General features: G+C 40.1%; 1 protein-coding gene across 1 annotated transcript in view; it reads left to right on the top strand.

The window, feature by feature from the left end:
- LOC145493689 (uncharacterized) overlaps positions 1–22,318 on the top strand; it is a 54,651-nt gene extending 32,333 nt beyond the window's left edge. The window contains exons 33-74 of the mRNA XM_081473159.1: positions 299–352; positions 483–536; positions 1,414–1,467; positions 1,565–1,618; positions 1,708–1,752; positions 1,948–1,992; positions 2,566–2,619; positions 2,716–2,769; positions 2,878–2,931; positions 3,162–3,215; positions 3,920–3,973; positions 4,521–4,574; positions 5,144–5,197; positions 6,391–6,498; positions 6,764–6,817; positions 7,083–7,136; positions 7,855–7,908; positions 8,014–8,067; positions 8,776–8,829; positions 9,410–9,463; positions 9,535–9,588; positions 9,792–9,845; positions 10,246–10,299; positions 10,378–10,431; positions 11,046–11,099; positions 11,504–11,557; positions 11,922–11,975; positions 12,166–12,219; positions 12,861–12,914; positions 13,514–13,567; positions 14,089–14,142; positions 14,393–14,410; positions 14,538–14,555; positions 14,851–14,868; positions 14,992–15,009; positions 15,670–15,687; positions 16,718–16,735; positions 17,327–17,570; positions 19,472–19,584; positions 20,383–20,451; positions 20,573–20,782; positions 21,242–22,318. Coding sequence (XP_081329285.1) covers positions 299–352; positions 483–536; positions 1,414–1,467; positions 1,565–1,618; positions 1,708–1,752; positions 1,948–1,992; positions 2,566–2,619; positions 2,716–2,769; positions 2,878–2,931; positions 3,162–3,215; positions 3,920–3,973; positions 4,521–4,574; positions 5,144–5,197; positions 6,391–6,498; positions 6,764–6,817; positions 7,083–7,136; positions 7,855–7,908; positions 8,014–8,067; positions 8,776–8,829; positions 9,410–9,463; positions 9,535–9,588; positions 9,792–9,845; positions 10,246–10,299; positions 10,378–10,431; positions 11,046–11,099; positions 11,504–11,557; positions 11,922–11,975; positions 12,166–12,219; positions 12,861–12,914; positions 13,514–13,567; positions 14,089–14,142; positions 14,393–14,410; positions 14,538–14,555; positions 14,851–14,868; positions 14,992–15,009; positions 15,670–15,687; positions 16,718–16,735; positions 17,327–17,570; positions 19,472–19,584; positions 20,383–20,451; positions 20,573–20,782; positions 21,242–21,379 — 2,592 coding nt within the window. The 3' untranslated portion in view covers positions 21,380–22,318. The remainder of the gene's footprint in view (positions 1–298; positions 353–482; positions 537–1,413; positions 1,468–1,564; positions 1,619–1,707; positions 1,753–1,947; positions 1,993–2,565; positions 2,620–2,715; positions 2,770–2,877; positions 2,932–3,161; positions 3,216–3,919; positions 3,974–4,520; positions 4,575–5,143; positions 5,198–6,390; positions 6,499–6,763; positions 6,818–7,082; positions 7,137–7,854; positions 7,909–8,013; positions 8,068–8,775; positions 8,830–9,409; positions 9,464–9,534; positions 9,589–9,791; positions 9,846–10,245; positions 10,300–10,377; positions 10,432–11,045; positions 11,100–11,503; positions 11,558–11,921; positions 11,976–12,165; positions 12,220–12,860; positions 12,915–13,513; positions 13,568–14,088; positions 14,143–14,392; positions 14,411–14,537; positions 14,556–14,850; positions 14,869–14,991; positions 15,010–15,669; positions 15,688–16,717; positions 16,736–17,326; positions 17,571–19,471; positions 19,585–20,382; positions 20,452–20,572; positions 20,783–21,241) is intronic.
- The last annotated feature ends 491 nt before the right edge of the window (positions 22,319–22,809 follow it).

Below are 22,809 nucleotides of genomic sequence, written 5' to 3'. Positions count from 1 at the left end.
TTATTATGAACTTCTTTGGCAATTGAGTGCTATTAGACAAAAACCCAAAACCACTCTAACCAATCGCAAAGCAAACAGAAATCCTATGAAGCAATCAAAACTTAAAGACGAGACGTGTCAGGGCGAGTCCCAATAATAGTCCCAATTAGTTTTGGTTTTAATTGTGATTGGATAAAAAAAGTGACGCGAGTTATTATAAGGCAATCGTGTAGTATAGTAATGCAAAACCAATTACTTCTCGACACTAAAATGAAAACCTCTGTGGGTTATTTAAATACATTTTGTTTTTGATTGTTAGGGTTTACCAGGAAAGCCAGGTTTACCAGGATTTCCAGGACCTCGTGGAGAGACGGTAAGATTGAGTTTGCGTAGCAGCGGTTTGTATATTTCTCTTCATGGTTTTATTTATGATGTCGACAACTGTTTTCAATTGTTTTTCGGAAGTATTTCAATATCTGTAAGAATTTTTGGGTTTCTTTTAGGGACCTCAAGGAAAAACTGGCTCTCCAGGCCCTCCTGGAATCCCTGGTGGCAGGGTAAGTTATTTCTCTACTCATTTTTTCTTTTTCACCACTTAGCTTATCACAGGAAATTTATGTGATAGAGAATGAATGATCATCCGAGAATGTTCTTTGTGTCGAAATTCAGACAACAATTGGCAAAACTAGAAGATATATTTCGGCAAGCACTATACATAGTACATCATGTGACATAAGATTTTTTGCCTTTGGCCTTTTTTTGTAGCATAAGACCGTTTGTTAACACTTTTTGAACTTGCATGATTCAAATTATTAAACGTCCTCTTTTGTATGGCGGGAATCATTATTCTTTATGGTGAAATCAAGAAAACTGAGTATGGTTTTAAGAAAATATTAATATAAAATCGCAAAACTTTAAGTGTTGTGAAACATATCATCTTTCAATATTTTAAGATTAAGTGGTCATGGAAAATTGCTATAACTTAGGGTCCCGTGGAGCCCGGTTAATACGAACATCAAAGGAGCACGTAAATGTGTCTGCAATAAGCAGGTTTCTGTAGAGTGGGTTTAATTTCTACTGTATTATAAGTACAATACTGGAGCGGTTTTTAATTGAGTGTCGTTAAACCAAAACCAAGGTATTCACTCGGGCCAATTGCATAGGACCCAGACAATCCGGTGAACCAATCAAAACTAGAAGCAAATGCGAGTAGCTGACGCGAAGCGCGGGAAAACATGTGCGAACGGACACATGACGATTGGTTTTGGTTTTACTTCTGATTGGATGATAAAGTGGCGCGAGTTTTCTAAGCCAAGCACATAGTATGGTAATTCAAAACCAAAGCAAATGCGAATCACATTGTACTACTCTATTTAACCCAAAACTGATTTTACTCACAATCTATTAAAAAGCATCTCTAACTTTGTGATTCAGGGTCCAGCAGGCGAAAGAGGCAGCCCAGGACCCAAAGGGGAACGTGGCCGACAGGTGAGGACCATAATCAACGCTCTTGTTAAGCTCTTGGTTTGCATGTCATAATGTGTAACATGCATGACGGAGTCATTTTTCTTTGTCTCCTTTCCAGGGTACCCAGGGGCCAACTGGTGACCCCGGAGAACCTGGCAGGGATGGTGCTAAGGTTTGTACATGCAAAACACTATTGCTGGTTACATGTCTGATTCATCAGCAGGGACTGCAATTCAAGTCACACTTTACTTTTCTCAACAGGGTGAGCCTGGTAAACCAGGTGCAGATGGCAAGGACGGAGCAGCGGTAAGTAAGTTTTGAACTAATGCCGTTATCTTTCCATCTTGTATGCTCTGTAGGATTTTTTTTTTTTTTGCTTTGAAAGGGTCTAAAACTTTTCCATTATTCTAAATGTGATCTGATAAGTCCAACGATCTTCTCCTGATCTGAATATGTGTCTTTATGTACTCAAGACAATTTTTTTTTTGTGATTTTATTCAGGGTCAACCAGGAACACCAGGACCGAAAGGTGCGATGGGACCGCCAGTAAGTGAGAACACTTTCACCAGTATTTTGTCATCGTGATTCTCAAATGTTTCCCAATATTAGTGGTCGACTACAGGTTTGACAAGGGACCTTGTAGAACATTGTCACTGGCTGTACAGGTATTTCATTCCCTGATGTTCCCGTTCTCTTCATCTTGTTGAAGATCTTCTTTGCATACGCTGAGGTAAATGTAACGAAAGGTTAGGCTTTTCACTCACAACAACACCACGATTCCGCGAACCATAACCAAAACTATCAACTACTGTCCGTTCCGAGACTACACTAAATCAAAATGTATCAACATTCCGTTAGAGAGGAACTTGGTCTGTCTTGAAAACCCAGTTTGGAATTGCTGGTAAAAATAAATCTTATCTAGCTGCAAAATTGGTTATGTTTTGTAAACTAATATGCCGTTACTTCCATTATTAAAAGTTTTGATGTAATTTTCGCTTGGAAGGTCTATCAGAGCGAAAAACTTTATGTGATATCCTTGCCGATGTCAATATAACAGTTGTGACATGGTGACCCCCTGAGTAAGGGCTTTTCCTCAGGACCATTTTCTTGAATCCTTAGGGCGCCCCAGGACCCAAGGGAGTAGAAGGACCAATTGGCCTTCCCGGCGGACAGGTAAGACAAGCATGAAACTGCAGTTTGTTGAATCTTTTCTCAATAATTGCTCCACATTTTAAACATTTAAACAAATTTATTCTTCCATATTGTTAGGGTCCTCAAGGAATGCGTGGGCCTCCCGGACAACCAGGGCCCCAGGGCCCTGCGGTAAGTACCTCATGTAGAGTATTTTCAGTGATTTCCTCATGTTTGAGTTATCAGAGAATAGGTGTTTATACAAACAGAGATTGAAAGCTAACTTCCTTCTGTTTTCAGGGACGGCCAGGTCGCCAAGGGCCTCAAGGAGCACCGGGAGAGAAAGGTAGTAGGGTGAGTGAGCATGCGCACATCACAGCTTGGGAAGATGACTTGTTTTGTTTGTAAAAGACGAACGCTCGCTAGTATGCAAAGACGAAAATAAACTAGGAAGAAGAACTAGCCTCTTGATGTCAAAGCGTCTCGAGAAACAAAGACAGGGTGGACATGCTTACAGGAAAAATTGATGATTATAGCTTAAATATATTTCCATTTTGTGAATTTTATTTGCATATTGTTGTTAGGGAGAAGAAGGAGCCCGCGGAGAGCCTGGACCCGAGGGAAAATCTGGTCTTGCCGTAAGTCATGGCAATTGTTGTGCTCAGTTGTATCACTGTTGTTTCCATTAACATCAGCGAAACGTTTAGACATCGTTAGATAGATAGTAATACTTAGACGTTTTTATTTGCCACAATGAGTTACCACTGAGTTAGAGTGACGTTGTAAAAAGTAAAAGGTTGATAGCTGCTTTAAATATATTGGGTTAAACTTTGGCAGTAGTCTAATAAGAAGACTTGTACAAACAATTTGCTTTACTCATGATCTGAGTGTACTGGGTTAAAACCATTTAGCCAATGCGAGGGAAAATCTCCTCCTCCTCCAAACTTACGCGTGATATGATTTTGTTGTGTGACTTGACAAGGGGATCGTATCAAAATCATGAATGAGCATCTCTTCTAGAGGTAGTTGCAAAAATTCCATTCACTTCGAACTACGAAAGTCAGAGTGAAGTGATGACTCGAGAAATGCTATTTGGTGGGATATAGACAAGTTTAATCTGGCATGATGTTGGTAAAATTTCAGTTGGGTAATACCCTCAAGGCAAAAGGTGACTTGAACATTTTGTTAAACTCTCCCTGATTGGTAATGGAGGTGTTATGTAACAAACATATAAGAATAACAGGTTACGTGTTTCTAGCAAAAGAAGTGCTCATTGCAGCGAAGCGCCATGCAACACAATGGAAGTAATTGTAAACAAACACGTCTCTGTTTTGTTTGATAGGGTAGCCCTGGTGAGGATGGGCCGCCCGGGCCCCCAGGAGAGGAGGGAGAGAAGGTATGACACAGAATTTATCAGCACTGCCTCTTGAAAAACACCGCGTGAGATATTAAACCTGTTCTGCCAGCAACAGCTAGATGTGTAGTAACTTTAGTAGCTTTGGTGAAGTTAAAGTAGATTATGACGCCATCAACTTGATAAGTTCAGAAAGAAATTCGTTAAATAACTTAGCTAACACATAACCAATATTGTTAAACGTCCTTAGACTGCGACAGTAGTCATCCATTTGCCTGACAGCTCAGCTGGTAGGGCATTGCACCGGTGTCGTGGAGACCTTGAGTTCGAATATCGGGCAAGCCCGAATGTTTTTTCAGGATTTATTATCACCACTACCAAACATGACTGCGATTGTCTTTCATGCATAAAATCTTTCACCCACGGTTCGAATGTATTATGTTTCTTACTTGCGTATTCATTTCAATGCCACAATTCGCCCCTTATGTCGCTTTGATGAAACAGTTTTGTACGGTGAAGATGACAGATCATATTTAATCAGGCAGTGTGGTTCTCCAGTCCTTCTTCAAATTATCAATGTGTTTTTCAGGGTGCACAAGGAGCCGCGGGAATCCCTGGAAAGAAAGGCGAACAAGGACCCAAGGTAACATCTTGAAAGATCAAAATAGAATTTCTCATTAGAATATATGGTAGTTAGTCAAGCATGGTGATTGTGAGAATTGAGGTCTTTAAACACCAGACAAGTTGTATATATGATTTAAATCTCCCAGGTGGTGTTATAAGAATAGCAAATCGCCCCGCAACGCTGAGAAGCTTGTATGTCATAATTGGGACTTGAATGTACTTGTTGGTCCGTATATTTATGCAAACTTTATACTGTTGCTTTAGAGACACTTATGATGCAATGGCCTTTGTAGGTGCCTTTAAAATAATCAGCAATTATAGTTGCAGACTCATCAGCATGCTCTGCTTACACTACAAGTTTTCAAGCGAAAAATGAGAGTTCAAGAAATGGGCAGGCGGAAAATGGGAGAGAGGGAACCTTTTTCTCGTGACGACTTTTTTTTCGCTCGTTTTCCCGCTCTTGCTCGACAGTCAGTCTGTCAAGTTAAAGAAAATTTAGCTATTAGCTAAATACAAAACGTGAAATAATTACATTAGAGTGGTTGAAATCGTTGTACTGAAAAATGTTCATTTCATTTTACTCTCCAGGGTCCCCCCGGGCCTGCCGGACCTGTGGGTTTACCAGGAAAGCCTGGACCTCCAGTAAGTACAAGAATCCAAATATAGAGTGTGAGGGAGAGAAAGAGCTGTCTCACGGACGACTCGTCGTAAAACAGTTAAAGAACGGATAGAAACAATATTACTCTCCAATTTGTTAAACAGCGATGGATTACACACTGTTCGTGGAGATGACTACTATGTATAATAGAACCTGATATGTGAATTACAGTCACACTGAACAGTTTAATGCTTTAAAACAGTCGTATTCATTTACCTTGCATACGGTGAACATTTAGATGACCAAACAGTATGCTCGTATCATCTACTTTACGCTAATAATACATGCTGGATTTAGTCAGTTAGACTTTGGAATGCGTTTTACCGGCTGTAAGTGAACTTCGCTTTGTGTGTAAATTTTTCATTATTATCCTAATGCTTGATGTTCAAAAACTCTCACTTTTATGTTCGGAAGGCCTCCAACCGTCCACCAGTTTTTATTACTATTATTCCGGCATAACGCTCGATTCTTTCGTCTCACTATTGTGTTCAAAATATTCCTGGCGTCATGATTAAGGTGATTCCCTAGTAAAAGAACCCGCCATAGATTTCCGATGAAACTTGGTATGCTGTTGTTACAGGACAAGGAGATATTAAAAACGTTGTAAAAAGAGGGGGTTTCCGTGCTTATTTTTACGCCACAATGCTGACAAATACGGTTATTAAGGTGACTTTTTGGTAATCTCCGTGCACAACAAAAAAGATAGATTATTTTTTCAATGCAGCGTGTTATATCTCACAGAGTTTGACTTTCTTTGATTGTTTATTCATCAACGTACCAGAAAAAATGTCTTCAAATACCCTGCATTTTGTTATCCTTTGAAGGAACTTAATTTGGACAGGCGTTGTTGGGCCCGTTATCTCTCCCTCTGTAGTATTTATTTCATTTGCCAAAAAAGTAGCCATAGATTTCTGCTAATTTTTTTCTCAGTTATTGAGGATATTGTTTTCATTGAAATTATGAAATAAAAAGTGGGGGTCACCGTGCTCGTTTAAGCGAAAAGGAGCATTTAACTCGCTATCGAGCTTAGTTTTAGGGAAAGCTCTTACGTTTTGTACGCGAAAGTCGTACGCAATAGGGATGCGCAATGCAATATTAAGGAATCACCTTAAACCCTATTTGCAGCATGTTTCCCTTTGTTTTGATTTTGTTTCTGACCTGTACTTGTTCTCTACAGGGACCAGCCGGCGAGACAGGCCCCCAGGGGGCTACCGGCTCCAGGGGCGAGAAAGGTAGTGACGGAGAGCGTGGACCACCCGGACCTACCGGCGCTCCGGGTGTTCCGGTGGGTGCTGCATAGTTTGAAAGTTGTACTGTTGTGTCCGGCCCATTGCCCCGCAGGGATTATGGTCAAAAGTAAAATGAAGTTTGTACTGTGGTAATGGTTTAGCCGGCTGCCGATTACTTAGAAGCTAAATCACTTAGGTGTTATGATACAAAACATTACGGACGTCTTGCTTGTATGCCTCAAAGAACATGGAGCATATTCTTTCTGCGTTATTCGGAAAAGCTGTGTAATATTAATACATTGCTTGTTGGATATTTTACAGGGCATTCCAGGACCGAGAGGGCAGAAAGGAGAAAGAGGCTCTAGTGGACCGCAGGTGTGTTTTAACATGGCGACAGAGAATTGGGATTTCAAACGGTGTTTTCTCATGGCTCCGTGATTATGCGCCTACTTTCAGAATACTTATGCTCTTGTATAGTCGACAACAAGAGGTTCTGGATGGGGGTGGTGGAGTCTCAGTTGTTAGTTAAATTTTCGGCGATTTCTCGGCTACCAGTACAATTTACAGCCCATTTACCAGTTACCACTAGAACTGGATATTGGACAGCATACAACATTTCTCTGTGTTGTTTTCCTTGCAGGGCTCTCAAGGTTTGCCGGGGCCGCGCGGAGCACCAGGGCCAGCAGGAGCTAAGGTAACAAATATCTTTTAATGGGCTTTTAACTTGTGAATGCGTAACTTTGGTGCTTTCTCTTTCGCTTGTAATGTTTTGGTAGCAAAGTTCAAAAGGTTAAATTAGAAATACACACTTTAGACACACGTGGGATTTACAATGTCAGGAAGTAGAATTCACTTTTTAATGTTGATTGCTTCTTGGCGAGCCAGAACTAAAATAGAATGTTAAAACTGAAAGCACACATTGAAAACCAGTTGGACAAAATATTTTGGACCACCCATGTTTTATGTATTATACGAACATGTCCGTTTCAAATATCGCCCAATCACGCATGGTTTCTTTAAAACCACCTACTACTTATGCTGTGAGTATGGAGTTCGCCTGATCAATCCACGAGTTGGCTTAAAGAGCCTTTGATTTAACCATATATCATTGGATTTGCTGACTCCAGAGAAACCTATATTAAGCGGGCTTGATATTAAACGGACACCCAACTAGTGAGGGACCTGAGGGCTTCCACTTATTACAAGTTTCACTTTACAATCTATCACTGTGCAGCTATGGTCGTTGCGGAGCAATACTTCTTGTGTTACAACTGGTTTTATTTTTTTAGAAGTGGAAATGCTTTATAACTTTTGGTGAGCTGCATGCTCCATTGTTGAAGCAATTTTAAACATGATTATTGGCCAAGATACTTTCATATTTGTGACGTGATTCCTCCCCCTCCTTTCCACAGGGAGACCAAGGTGAGCCTGGTGACACCGGAAGTGATGGAAGATCAGGAGATAAGGTAAATAGCAGCTTCCTCCTTTCTCAAATTATTTTTGACACTGTTTGCCTTTGTTGTACTTTCGTCTGTTGAATTATCAGCTAAATAAGATAAATCTTTACACAGGGAGACCAAGGCTCAAAAGGCGATCCGGGCGCGCCAGGGACACCAGGTTCACCGGTATGTCACGTCTAACAACCTTGTTGCCATGAGTTGTCCCGAGTGTTTGTGGCTGGGTGGAGGCAGGGTGTGAACTTACGGGGATGTCACTGTGTTAAGGGAAAGGGTGTGGAGGGGAAGGTAATAGAATTAACCTCACGACCCTCGCTCAGAAAGAAAGCATGATTCCCGGATTCTAAAGGTTTGATAAAGAGCAAATCTTGAATTATCAACCAACGCAACACAACAGTTGCCTTAGACACTGCAGATTGCGCCACAATCCTTTTAAGGGGAAAGCAGCCTTACGCAAAGAATTGATTTTATAGTGAAACGATGAAAAGTCAAAGACTGCTATTGCAAGGCTGACAGAACGTCGTATATTTAAAACATATTTTCGGATGGCCAGACCATACTTCTTCAGGTTTAGATGTTGCTAAATTATAAAAATGAAATTACAATATTATATAATGGTGGATGTTGTAACATTTATTTCGAAACACACATGTCGTAACACATATTTTAAAGTAAATGGAATCACCAAGTGTCAAACTCTTGGGTACAAAACCATCTATATTTCAACTCCTTCTCATATCTAAGATAACGCACAAAGTAGGAGTTTGAGTGATATAGCGGCCACCTGAGCAGAAAGATCATCTGTCGCCACAAGTTGGATAGGCATAGCCGGTACACACTTCATGTAGGCTTACTTGACATGCATTTCTGACACAGGGCCGACCTGGTGATGTGGGAGCTAAAGGCGACAGAGGCGATCCCGGCCCGCAGGTATATTGAACTCGGCACTTCATGTGAAATTAAATGTTAAGTCCTTTAGTTAATTGACCTAAGATTATATCAGATTACTGAAATGCTTGCAAGAACAAATTCTATTTGGATCATGATTCACCATGTGGCTAAATATATTTTCGCCTTGCCAGTTGCCAAGAGTTGTTTCAGAGCGTCCTCAAGTACTTACTATATCCGACGTAATCTATCCAAATCTAATTATCTTTCTAGTACGAGCAAAAGTATTCAAAGGCTAAAATTTAAAAGTAACATTGTTTGGTAGTCACGTTACCTGAGATTGCTTCCTTGTTAATTCTATAGGCTTTTTCCCGGTTGTCCTTTTCCTCTGTAAGTCTCATTTTGAAACAGAGGCTAAACTGAGTCTGGTATGGCATTGAGAAACGAACTTCACAAGCATCTCACCATAGAGCGAATTTTAAAATGTTTTGATCCTGTACTCAAGAGAAACCTCGGCACCCAGAGTAATTGCTTGCAAGTCTCAACTCTCAAGATTTACCTGTTATGTTATGAAAGAGAACTACTCTTCTTGGATAGTAATGGATTTTATTTTTTATGTTAGGGACCCACGGGACCGCGTGGCCCTGCAGGCCAAACCGGTGCAAAAGGACCAATGGTGAGAAGGATCCTGTAATGTTGCTTATGGGCCCATAATCATGGGTGCTAATTTGAGATCCTTTATTTTAGGGCGCGACTGGACCCCCGGGAACTCAGGGCCCGCCAGGACCACAAGGTACCAAGGTAGGCTTCTCGCAAACTGATGTTAAATATTTTATTGAGTTCTTGTATATTAGGGCTGATTACCTCAACGGAGTCTAGGTTAGAGTGACTGATTTGTGGCAGAACCGAGCATTCTTTCTTACTAACTGATAGAAGCACTACTTGGCGACGCAAAAGACGATTTTGGAGTATACTGCTGATATCTTATTTGTCTTCGTTGAAAGGGAGGTCCAGGTCCAGACGGGAAAGATGGTAACCCAGGCCCTCCAGGAGCGAGAGTAAGATTTATATTTGATAACTTCTGGTATTATAACCTCTTTATTGCACTGTTGAGAAACCATTCAGTTGGTCACTTACTGTTCGCCCTTTCCAAGACGTGGATACCACAAATTACAGTAAAGTACTGCAGAACTAAGCTAAAAGAAAAGCAACTATGTGGAACTGAGCTTTTCACCACGAATTATTTTTGTGCGCCTCGTCCAGATAAATTATATCGTAATGTAGTCGAAGAAACTAAGTCGACCAAAAAAATATATTAGTGGTAGTTCTGAGTGGTTCATTTTTAACTTGACGTCAATATGTCGCCTCTATTTTATTTTGAAAATAATATAAATATGACGGGGGTCGGACCCAGTTATGCTAAATACTGATTGATTGTGGCTATTCTTTTTACCTTAGGGTCCCCCCGGCCCCAGGGGTGATGACGGTATCCCCGGTAAACCGGGTCAGCCGGTAAGTGAAGCCTTTGTTAAGTGGAGCAGTTGGTGCTGTCAATCATGGTTCTTACGTCACGTGTTGTTGTTGTTTCAGGGAGAGCCTGGGCCTCGGGGATTTACCGGATCTGATGGTGACCCTGGTGATAAGGTATCCATGGCAACTCCAACGTTTAGGCCATGTTCAATCAAATGAGTTTCCGTTTGAAAATGCACTTTTTATGTATGGGTTTTCATCTACATGCACAAACGATGTAAAACGCGCGTGGTCGCTTTTCTCGAATTTGGAAACTTAAAAATGCATAAACAGTGGCGACTTTTTGAAAACCCAGCTTTCTCTTGTTAGCTTGGGTAGATGCAACGGAGACTTTCAGAAACGCTGACTCAAGGCTGACTATACTCAATCTGGTGCTGTCAGAGATCTCACGTGACAGGTGGTTTGGAGACAAATGGATTGAATCTCGATTCCTCCAATTACATAGTGGCCTGTTTCACATTTGTCAGTCGTTTACTTCCATTTACAAATTCAAGGTTTAACTGTACTCTGTTTGTTTGTCTTAGCTTGCGAACAGGCTCTGTAACGGGGTATACGGCAAAAAAATTGGAAAGCCAAGCGATCCCGGCGATCTTTTTCTCCTTAGACTGCGGTCGGCTTGCTGCGCTTGCCAATTTCTTTCGCCGTATACCCCGCTAACCTACTCACAGGTTTATGTTTACGTTATTTTTGATCTTTTCTTGATTGTGTTCTTCGTTTTTATTTCGCAGGGCGAAACTGGACCACCCGGTCCCCAGGGAATTGCAGGTCCCCCCGGACCACCGGTAAGACTTGATTACGTTGTAATTTTAATTGAACAAGATAAGAAATTAAGCAGTCGTCAATGGGCAATACCCAAGCGAACCGTACGGTCGTTAAACTTCGCTCCACAGATCGTACACGAGTCCATTTGTTTATCATTAGTGAATCATACTCATGTTCAGTCAGGATAAAACGGTATGGAAACTATATCCAGGAATTTTGATGATGTAGTTTCCATGCAGTTTTATCTTCATTGCGTTTTCTTTATTTTCCTTGTTGTGCAGTCGTATAACCAGTAAGAGACTGTGTCGTAGTTGTTTTGTTGCTTGTTATTGGTTCAGTCTTATGATGCAGCTCACCTGCTAATCATTATAAGCGATTCCCATTGGTCAGGTGTTTTGTAATTTTATTGGGTTGCTATTTTTAGGGACCGAGAGGAGACAGGGGACCGACTGGAGAAAGAGGGACCCCCGGTGCCCCGGTAGGTAGATGATTTTATAACTTTATGTCAGGCGCTATTGGCATACTTTTATGTTAACATAGATTTTCATATCAAATAACGTTGATTCAACTGTACTGCATATGTGATAGGAATGAGTTGTTGATTCGGGTGCATTTTCCATAGGAGCTTGTTTCGTCATTGGTATTTCCTCGTAAAATAATTTTGAAAAGGCGTACATACTTTACCAAGAAGCAGGCAAAAACACGCAGACCTTTTTTTTTCTTTTCAAATAGCTGTCAACCGATGGAATACGAACGTACTTCATTGCCTAATTGCTCTCCGAAAATACATTTTATTGTTTTGTAGTCTCATAATCATGTTTGTTATTCTTTTCTTGTTTTAGGGTGAGCAGGGACCGCAAGGACTGCCGGGACTTCAGGGCCCACGTGGCAACACTGTAAGAATCAATCATGACTCATTCATATGTAATATCACCATGGCATTTGACCGTGGAAAATACTCATCCGTTTTTAAAGTTGATGGAAAGTAAAATCTTTGGTTTTGGCTTTTCAAATCATGTAACTTTGATGTTGTATTTTTGTTTCGTCCGCTGATGCCGCTGTCCATGTTTGATTTTTTTTTTTTAGGGTCCAAAAGGCGACAAAGGATTGCAAGGCTCACAAGGGGAAAAAGGAGACAAGGTAACCGTCGTATTTTTTCGCAATTTTTTCGACTAGTAGCCGTGTAGTTTGTCAGGTGCTCGCGTACAACAAATGGCAGCGTGCGGAAGGTCATGGGTTGGAACCCTCTATGTCACTGACCGAGTGAAAATATTTTTCTTGAAGCTGGTTTCTATGTGATCACTATGATCGTTACGATATAGTCAGTTCCATCTCATCAATGATGTGGACATGTAGCGATCGTTACAATGAAAAATTTATCAGAAAGCAATGCGTCGTGGTTTGATCCAGGTCCATTCGGGTATCATTGTTATTCTGTACCGATCATGGAGATCATATGGAAACTGGTAGTTGCAAGGATCGCTCAACTTTTTGTGAAGCTATCGCAACGCTCGTAAAGATCATCATATGGAAACTGAACCAGCGTTTAGTTGTACCAGGCTTGACATAGAACCGCGTCTCTTTCTACCACATTATCGTTCAGAAAAACACCCTTTAACTAGGTTGCCTTGTTGATATTTAAATTCATTGGCATTCGTCTAAAAAAAGGTGGTACCGTGTTCGCTTCATATAAAACATGTATGATTTTATACAGATTCTAATGGAAGATCGTATAGCATGAATACAAACTTAGAGACTGAGTTTCATTTGTTGTTGTTCAGGGATGGCCTGGTTTCTTCGGTCCCACTGGAGTTGCAGGACCTTCTGGAGACAAGGTAAATGATCTTTGGTGAATACAACCAAATCTGTTCTTTGGGACATCAATGACCTAAAGGGCTTCGTGAAACTGGCCATGCCTTTGGAGCCACATGCCACATGGGTCATTTGACGATGTAAGATCAAGTTAGCAGGCCAAATATGGCAACTTATCACAATGTGGAGCTAAAGAACAAAGAAAATCAAGCTAGTAGAATATTAAAATACTTATTTGATGTTTTTACAGATAGCATTTGGAGCCATTTTACTCGTGTCTCTCTTTAAAACTCCTAACATTTCTGTGCTTGTTATCTGTAAAACCATTGATAAGGGTAGTAGTATTTCTCTCATGAAGGAATACTGCCGGAGTCATTTCTATGCCACCTAAAAACACTTCATAAGTAACCACTTGTAAGAGGATACCTTCGTAAGAAAACAGCAAAGAACAGGTCATAAAAAAGTACATTGAGCCGATGGTGAAAGAACGTTAAACCAAGTATTGCTTCTTTCTAGGCGACCTAAATTATCTTCAATGTTTTCTTAAATCCGCTGAACACTATATTTGTGATGTCTCCAGTTATTAATGTATGATTTTTGTTTCAACTATTTTTTTTTCTAGGGTGACCCAGGCCCTGCCGGGCCGCGTGGATTCCCTGGACCGAAAGGCGACAGAGTTAGTATCAAAATGCCGTTAATTCTACACACAACGTAGCTTTTGGACTTTTTTAAGTGAATGTTAAGGATGTAGGTTGGAAGAAGCAGCCTGTGCTAGTGTAGTAAGTTGGTGTAAGGCTCCACATTCACAGCAATGTGTCGCCAGAAAGCCGTAATAAGGGTTGAATAACCCCTCATTAGTTTCTGGTACCGTTCGAAAGAAAGCTCTCTTTTTAGTGGATACAAATTGGAGTTCATTCATAGACTTAAAAGTTTAATTGAGGTTGTACAACACACGAAAGTTCTGCTCAATAGTTCTGCTCACACGAGAGTTTATCCGTGGACTTACAAGTTAAAACCACTTATAGCGTAGAAATAGTACCACTTAGATGTACTGCTCGTAAACATTCATATAAAATAGTCACAGACTATATTGTAGGGTTCATAAGTTCAAGAGTTTCTTCCTGATACTAGAAGCAAATCATTCAATGTGTTCTACCTGCTTGGTCTCCTGTTTAATGGCTTCTCATTCTGTCCCAGGGCGAGGACGGGCCTGATGGGCCTTCCGGACCACCTGGACCGCTGGGGCCTAGGGTGAGTTGTACGCCTTAGCCAGAACTTCAGTTCACAACGTGGTTTGCCAGTTCAGAATTCAAACGAAAAGAACGCTTACCTGTCACACAGAAACATACAGGACAGTAAGAATAATCATAACTGTCCATTCTGTATTGCGGGGAGAATGTGGGTCAAAACAACATTTGCTTTCCTGTAGTTATTTTAGTAACTTTTTAGAACTAAACAAAGGTAGCTAACTGTAAACTTTTTCTGTTCGTTTTGTTTGTAGGGAAGATCTGGTTTGCAGGTTTGATGTCATTTGCTATTAGTTCTCTATATCCTCCTGTTCACGTAACTTTCTTTTTGTTACTACTTTTCCGTGAAAACTATCTTTTAACGGCTGACGTTTTTCTTTTTGCCTTTTGTCATAACAGGGAGCCAAAGGTGATAGGGTAAGTTAATTTTGACCGCTTTCGTCAATGTAACAAAGTGTCAATGAACGCAGACTGGCATTGTATTCCTCAATATTCATCTCAATTCAGTTATTTCAGTTAGTAAAAACAAAGTTGTTGACACTGATCCTTTGATATGTTTTTTTTCTATCGGCTTTGTAACGTTCCTCTTTTTATGAGAAAACAAAAGTAAAGAAGTAGCTGTCCTCCTCAAATCGTTGTAACAGGGTTTGGTTTATTTATTTCAACATGAAAACATTCCCTTATTTTATTAAATTTTCTTCTCTTTCTTCAGGGACCACAAGGAGAGAGGGTAAGTGCGGAAAAAGCTTTTAACAATCAGTTATTTTGCGCTTAGTAAACTGACTCATTGAACTGATTATTTGTTTGTTTATTTATGTACGTCTAACTTCGACAATTCCTACTTTCTTTCAAGGGTGACCAAGGACAACCGGTGAGTGAGACTTGGTTAAATTGCTTCTTTGGTCGAAATTGTTGATAACATTCTAAATCAAGCAGTGTACTGACAACTGGTACTGCCACTGACATTTCAAATAATTATCAACCTGAAATCAATAACGTAACCGAGAGCTATTTAAAGTAGTGTCGATAGTAATTCATAACTGTTTCAGTATTGCTTCACTACGTTCTGTGTTTGGTTTAAAAAACCCAACTCAACCAATTAGATGCGAAACGTGTGGTCACGTATGTTAACGTGCGCTTAGCATCGGTCACGTGCATGTGCTTCGAGTGTTTATTGGTTCCTTGAGTTAAATGTTTACGCTTGCAGTAATTCCTTTGTTATGACTTGACGAGACTCAATTGAAAACTGCTCTATCTATCTGCTGTGTTAAATTTAAACGAACGACCCGCAATTATTTGAACCTTGACTCCGACCGTGTTGAAAGTTGACAAATTGTTCTTTTAGCTCTTAAAAGTCTAATACCGTAATTCTTATTCGGTATTAACAATTTTTGCCCAGAAAGTGACTTCTTTTAGTGTTTGTTAGTAATAAGAGGGAGTAGAACTCTTAAGTCGTTAAGAGGAACGCTGTACATTTTTTGTTTGAATTTGAATCGTTTCTTTTCTTGTAACTCTTTTTTTATTCCTTCAGGGACCACCTGGACCGCCGGTAAGAATGAAGTTGCTATGTGTTGTTCTTGTATTTTGTGTTGTTTAAAGAGAAACGTAACATAGTGTAAGTGTGGGGATAAATTTTTCACCTTTTTGCGATTCCGTTTGCGTGTCTCGTACATGCACTCGTGATGACTTGAGCTGGCTTGCGCTGGCCTTGATTCGGGGCTTTGACGGGGATCAAATTTGCACGTCAAGTAGACTCTAAGACCCAGGTCAAACGTCGACCTTCACATGAGACGAACTAAACTAAGTGAATTAAGTTCACGATAAGTTCGACGTTTGACTCAAATGAGTTCGTCCGTTTGAAAGAGACGGATAGAACGTGTTGGTCGATCTAAATTCGAATTGAGTTCGACATTTGACCCAACGGTCGAGCTTTTACTGTTTGTATCGACTCAAATTACAATTTAGTTCGTCTCATGTGAAGTTCGACGTTTCACCTGGGCCTTATTTATGACACTTGACGTTTCTTCTTCATTACGTGGTTCCATATTTAAAAAAAAAAACTTGGAGGACTCACGTGCCCCTGCCTCTGATTCACCGTGTCTTCTCTGTGAAACATGAGCCATCCACAGTTTTACGCCAGTCATAACGGTCCTTAGCAAATCGGAAAGTCTTTGACATGACCTTCTCCACTTGTTCTTTGGTCCGCCACGCTTGCTTTTTCTTTGTTGTTTCTTTGCGGAATGTTGAAATATTATTTCGAAGAAACACGTGCGCTTTATTTTACCAAATCCTGATTTGATCTGATGCTCCAATTATTCATCGACTAGCGGTTTTCTGCTGGGATGCTGCTAGGTAACAAGGTGTATCCTGATAAAGGCAAGCTGACTTCATAACTTTCTGCTTGTTCGTGCGCTTTCTGCTTTTTACTGCACTGAACGATGAAAGCATGTTAGATCTGGTTTAGTGCACTACGAAACATGCAACTACATCACGTACATGTAAATGTTTTAAAATGTCAGTCAATTTTATCTGTTCTCATTTGTCTTGATTTTAAAATGTTTGCAATAATTGTGTTTCAGGGACCGCCTGCAGACATCGTAAGTAAAAGAGTTTGTGTGTTAATCTCTAGTTTTTTCAATAGCTGATTACAAAATATTCTTTTTTGTCTCAAACTAGATAAAAAGTAAGGATTAATTTACCATTTAAGATCGCCTAGAAGAACTTTAAACCAAAACCATGCCTATCACAGAACTAACCATAACGGTCACTGAAGAAAGGCGTAATAAACCAGTTGAAAACTCAAAGCAAAAACGTGTAATTGGTGGCAGGTGTGGGAAGCCAACGGTTTGTTTTCGCTTCAATTTGATTGGCTGAACCATTGTCACCTTCTCTCTGAATATTGGTTAAAGTACATCCATTTGACTGGCGGAACAAATGTCATCTCTCTGATTGATTAGAGTACATCCATTTGGTTGGCTGAACAAATATCATCTCTCTGGTTGGTTAGAGTACATCCGTTTGATTGGCTGAACAAATTTCACCTTCTCTCTGATTGGTTAGAGTACAAAGGTCAATATTTTTAACCAATTGAACGTAGCAAACAAATGTCATTCAAAAACTACCTCTGTTATGAAGGAAATGCTTTACACACGTTCTTCTTTAACGTTAGGTTTCTTATTTTATGACAGGCCTCGTTCATAGGTAGTGGCTACTTGGTTGCTCCTGGTGGAATAGAAGTTGGCGCCGACAAAGGTGAAACAAAAAGGAAACGACGATCGGTGGATTCATCAGCTGCGGGCGTATCAGAGTCTCAAGGACTCATACAGTCACTCAAGGATGAAATTGAGAGTATTAAACGACCAAGTGGAACACAAACGAACCCTGCTAGAAGTTGTAAAGATTTACACATGTGTCGTGGAGACCTAAAAGATGGTAGGCGGTTCTGATGGCTTTATATCGTGGTGTTCGACAAATGAACGATGTGTTCCCCGGCGTTGTTACGTCTTTTCAGGGCTTCTTTTCTCAGTGGCCAGGCCTTGATTCTTGGACAGCTGTGGTTTGGGTTTGACAATCCGTGAAGGAATTTCGTTTCTTCTTCCTTATTCAGTTTTTTCTTCCTTCTGGGCATTGGAAAGGGCTCTTTTTAGTGCAGAGTGCACTATTGGGATGGTTATGGGAGCTGCCTGCCGTTAAGTAACTAAGGCCCTATGGCGCTAAGGTGTAAACTTTAATGTTTGTTTAATTACTTAATCTCAATTAATTAATTAGTCTAGAGGCAAGGAAGTAGTGGGGGTGAGGTGGGAAAGGTAAATGTGTACTCTACGTAAAACACATCCCATCGCCGTCACTTAGGTTTGAACATCGCAAAGCTAAATATTTGTTTCAGGTAACCCCTTGCTCTCCTTTTGGTACCATTCTCCTTAGAACAAAACTAATTTGCTCTAAACGCATGCGTAGATTAGTTAGCGTTCATGGCTTCTATATTAGGTGAAGGATACATTGCATACGGAATCACGCACAAATGTTGAGTAGTTTTCCTTATGGTGAAACTCAACATGTAAGACGCGTGCGTTCTAGCATCGTTAGTGTCATACACTATCTTTCCATGCAGTATTTTATGTCATGTCATGTGACCAAGGACGGCAGTTATTTTTCAGGTAGCGCCAATTGTCCCTTTTTATTGCAAAAGTGAAACATTACTGTGGCTGCGTAGCTTTTAGAATTACACAAAGGTCGGTTCAACAAATATCATCAGCTGTTTTCAATCTATAATAGTGTGCTTGTCAGGGTTCTAATGTATTGCTTCTCCTTAGCGGCTTGTTTATTTCTTGCCTTAATTGTGTCTGTAAGAGAGACCAAAAAGTTCCCAAGTTAGTGGCTTTAATACTCCCCAAATTGTAAATTTGTAACAAAAGAAACCAGGAAAATGCTCAAATATTGCTGCAGACTCCGTGGCACCTAATGAAAGCGCAAATTAATTTAATCAGTCTTTGAGGAGACTCATTCATATCGGCCAAGTAGTGCTGTTTATCTTCAATACTTTTCGTTGAAATGCTTCTCAGCCATCAATATCGTTTTGTGTTAATTTTTAATTGTTTTATTGTTAACAACAAGGGTGGCAACAGAAAAAGAAAGTGGTATTCGTGACTATCTGATAATTAAATTAGTTCTTGTTCATCGGTAAAAATTTGCATTTTTAGTAAAACAACATTGTTTCTGTTCCGTTTCTTCATCACTACATCAGATATTTAACTTTCTTTCATTTACCTCCAAAAAATGAGGACATCTTCCGTATGTTTTGGAGAAAACAAGGGTTTCATATTACATGCCTTTGCGAGGAAAACAAAAGTATCAAGTTACAAAGTTGGCGTGAAGAGCTAAATTGTCACGTTTGCTGCTTTAACGTATTATTGAATTTAAAATGAACGAAAATCAAAGTAAGCCACCAGTAGTGATTAATTTGTGCGTAATTTTTGGACCTTGAATGAAAATACAACCTTGAAACATACACACTGCAAAGGGGAAAAGCTCTAGCAGACTACCAAGGTAGACACAAACCGGAAGTGAACCGAACAGGGGTGAGTACTTATGGGACTACCGTGCCAGAGCTATCAATTGCACTCTGCACTATCTGAGATTGTCTCACTAGTTTTTTCAGGGAGCCATGAGGGAAACAAGAATTAGCAGAATCCCTGAAAATGCTTCTGAACTAGAATGGGTTGTCGGTGATCGTCAGATAGACTCTTCCTCCTTGGATGGGTCTCTTTTGTTACAGTCAACATTCAATCTTGTCCACTAGTGTGAAATTAACACATTTTGTATTTCCGTTTCAGGTCGATACTGGATCGATCCTAACCACGGCTGTAATGGAGATGCGATTGAAGTGTTCTGCAACTTTACTGCAGGCGGACAAACCTGTATCTATCCTGATAAAGACACGAAAAAGGTGCGTACATCTCCTTTGTTTTTATTTATTTATTTATTTATTTATATGTTTATTTATTTATTTATTTATTTATATCTTTATTCGTTACATTTTTACGGCCCAGAGTAATACAAAAACTAGATAAAGTACTACACAATAAGAAAAAAAGTTGCCAAAACACCAAAAAACACCGAAAACACCAAAAACGTTCGGGGTAAAAGTATCAACAATAACTGAAATAGTCATTTCTCGAAGTTAAGTAGTCTGTTACTCCCTTTTTAAAACAGAAAATACTTGCTTCTCATTGCAAACTTTCGTGCTTTCGAACCTCGCATTGATGGTGTGCTAACTCATGCTTAACACCCAGGGCCGGGTTGTTCGAATTCTGGTGACCACTAACCCAAGATTAAAAGTTTACCGAAATATTAATTTTCTTGTACAAAAATGTTTTTCACTGCTTATGTTTTGTGTAGTTTGCGCTACTCCGTTTGAGCTTACCCAAGCTCAAAACTAAGGGCCAAACAATATAAACAGAAAACCTCACCGAAAAATTACAAACCTGAAATCGAAATTCTTGCTAATTCTGAGTTAGCTTAATCGGACTCTGAACAACTCAGCCCTTCAGGGGGAGAAGGAGTTGAGGATTACATCACTCCTTAAATGAACCAACAAAACAATCAAAGTTATATCGGAAACTAGATAGACTGTTGCCCAGCACTAAGGGGATTGCTATCGAGTGGTATCTTCTGTTTTCTCCTTGTCGTAAATTCCCATAGCCATGTGTATTAAATGTTTTGTTTTCCTATTGGCATTGAATAGGCTGCGAACAAAAAGTGGAAGAAGCTCTCTGGATCGGAATGGTTCAGCGAATACGAAGATGGTTATGAGGTGCAATCGTTTCCTTTGTTCGTGTTTATTTTTCTTAATGAGCACATGGTGAAAAAAGTCCAGTATCATTCGGTTGGGAAAATCAGTAAGTGAAAGTGATATACATTTACTTGTTTTTCAGATTTCGTACACGGGTGTTGGAAAAACACAACTGAATTTCCTGCGACTGTTGAGCGAGAAAGCAACACAAACGTTCAACATGACTTGTAAAGGATCTAGAGGATGCTTTGACAGCAAGAGCAACGCGTTAGAAAAAGCCATCAGACTCCAAGGAGCTAATGACGGTGTCTTATCATTCATGAAAAGTGATCCAAATGTCAAGATTACGCAGGTATGAACATTTCATCATGTAAAAGAATCGAGCCAAAAGGAGATATTTCCAGTGTACGTGATCAGTAACATGCTGGGGAGAAGTCCGAAATCATTGAAATCAACCCGTCGGTAGGTCGATCGGTCGATCCCTCATTCCGCCGGTTTGTCCGTCCGTCCGTCCCTCAGTCTGAAGTCAGTCGGCCAGTTGATCGGTCGGTCGGTCAGTCAGTTAGTCATTCAGTCAGTCACTCAGTTAGCCCGCCCATTAGCCCCTCCCGACAGATTGCCATCCAGCTAACCAGGCAGCCCGCCCGCCCGTGCTTAAAACAAATTATCCAATTGTGATCAATGTTATAAGATACAACTTTTTCAGTATTTCTTTAACTGACTGTCATAAGCTACCTCTTACGGCATTAGCAAATGGTTGTGCTTTGGTCCAGGCCTGCTAAACTATTTTTTGTGTGTGTGCATCCTTCAGGTCCGAAAAGATTGGAAAGCAGTTGTACACGTGGAAACTGAAGATCTCAGTCAAATGCCCATAGTGGACTTCGCTCCCGGAGAATTTCTTAGTTCAAATGAATTTGGTTTTGAAGTGGGACCTATTTGTTTTAGTTAGCTCTGTTTTGTACCTCGATGACTTTTCCCTTAAATTAACTCCCAAGAGAAACTATTAAATTAGATGTTCCTGTGAATTTTGTATGTCTGTGCATCAATTTTGTTACTAGTTCTTTACTCCTGTTGAGAAATCGCATTGTAATGTGATCTTAGTTCAAGCCTTGAAACGAAGGAGAAAAATGCTCGATATAAAGTGTTAGTCGTGTACAATACCTAGTATCAATGTTCTATAGAGGCGATACACGGGAAAATATCAATAAAAGGAGGCGCAGTTTTGTAGAATGACATCCGATAGATCCCTCCTGCTCTGTTTCGCTTACGTGTACGCTAGTAGTGGTCAAGTGTTGCTGTGAAAGGACCGGAATTGAAAAGTTTCGTCCCAGTCCCTCCACGGGAGCGATTATTAAAGTTTTAGATAAATTTATTAAACTCTGTAATATTTTGTTGACCTCGATTTTCGCTTGTGTTAGTTACAAATATATTTAATTATAAATAAAGTTTTCCCTGTGCGAGTTGGTTAACCCTTGAGTCGCCAACACAGTTGTGCGGCTATGCGGTAAGTATTTAAACCACAAACGAGATAAACAACGTAAAATTCCGACCCCCTAACCCTCGCCCCCATAACCCACCCCCTTACGCAAATAAGCCTTCCGATAGTAATCAAAAGACGGCGTGGGTGTTTAATTGGATTCGATGATTTTTCTGTTGGTAAACCACCATAAGAGCGAAATATCAGGTTACGACCCAACATTATGATCAGGGAATTCAGTCATGGTCCGTAAACGGGAGAACTTACTTTGTCTTATGTTTCCGGATATGTTTAGAGAGTATTTTGTTATAAGGTCCTACGCCCGGCCGAAAATAAGCTCTAACTCAAGCCTATGCAAGTTGTTTGTATCTTCAGTCAGGTTAACCAATTTTAGTTGATAGTTTGAATTATCCCCAGGAATATAAGTAGGTATAGTTGTCTACACTCTATAGTTGTCTAGCGTGGTCGTCAGGGCGACGGTACTCCTAACAAGAAACGTTTCAGTTTGCCGAGCAAAAGCAGGAGTCTACTGCTCCTGTCGGAAGTCATCTACAGAGTCGAGTAGTCTAATATAATTTTATAGGGTACCTCGTTCAGACTGGATGTATATAAAAGGTAGAGATTCAGAGAACTGAATTGTATACCAAAAGGGTGTAGGGAAATCTATGCTGAGAACTAAATTTCCCCCTCCCCCTCTACCCCTGCCCTGGGGGACAATCGTGTTGGGTGTTTGAACTGCTGGTCTACATATAGACTGCGCGAGCAGTCTAATCAACATAAAACAGACTGAAAAGACTCCAAAAATCGAAAATTAAGATGAAATTTCGTAGAAAGTACGGATTTAAATAAGAATGAATGAAAAGATAAGAACCTTAAATGATAATGTCAAAGTATTCAGCCCT

The sequence above is a fragment of the Orbicella franksi genome, chromosome 1 (genome assembly GCF_964199315.1).
Source record: "Orbicella franksi chromosome 1, jaOrbFran1.1, whole genome shotgun sequence".
Taxonomy (NCBI): Eukaryota; Metazoa; Cnidaria; class Anthozoa; order Scleractinia; family Merulinidae; genus Orbicella; species Orbicella franksi.
This window is presented reverse-complemented; position numbering and strand designations above follow the sequence as displayed.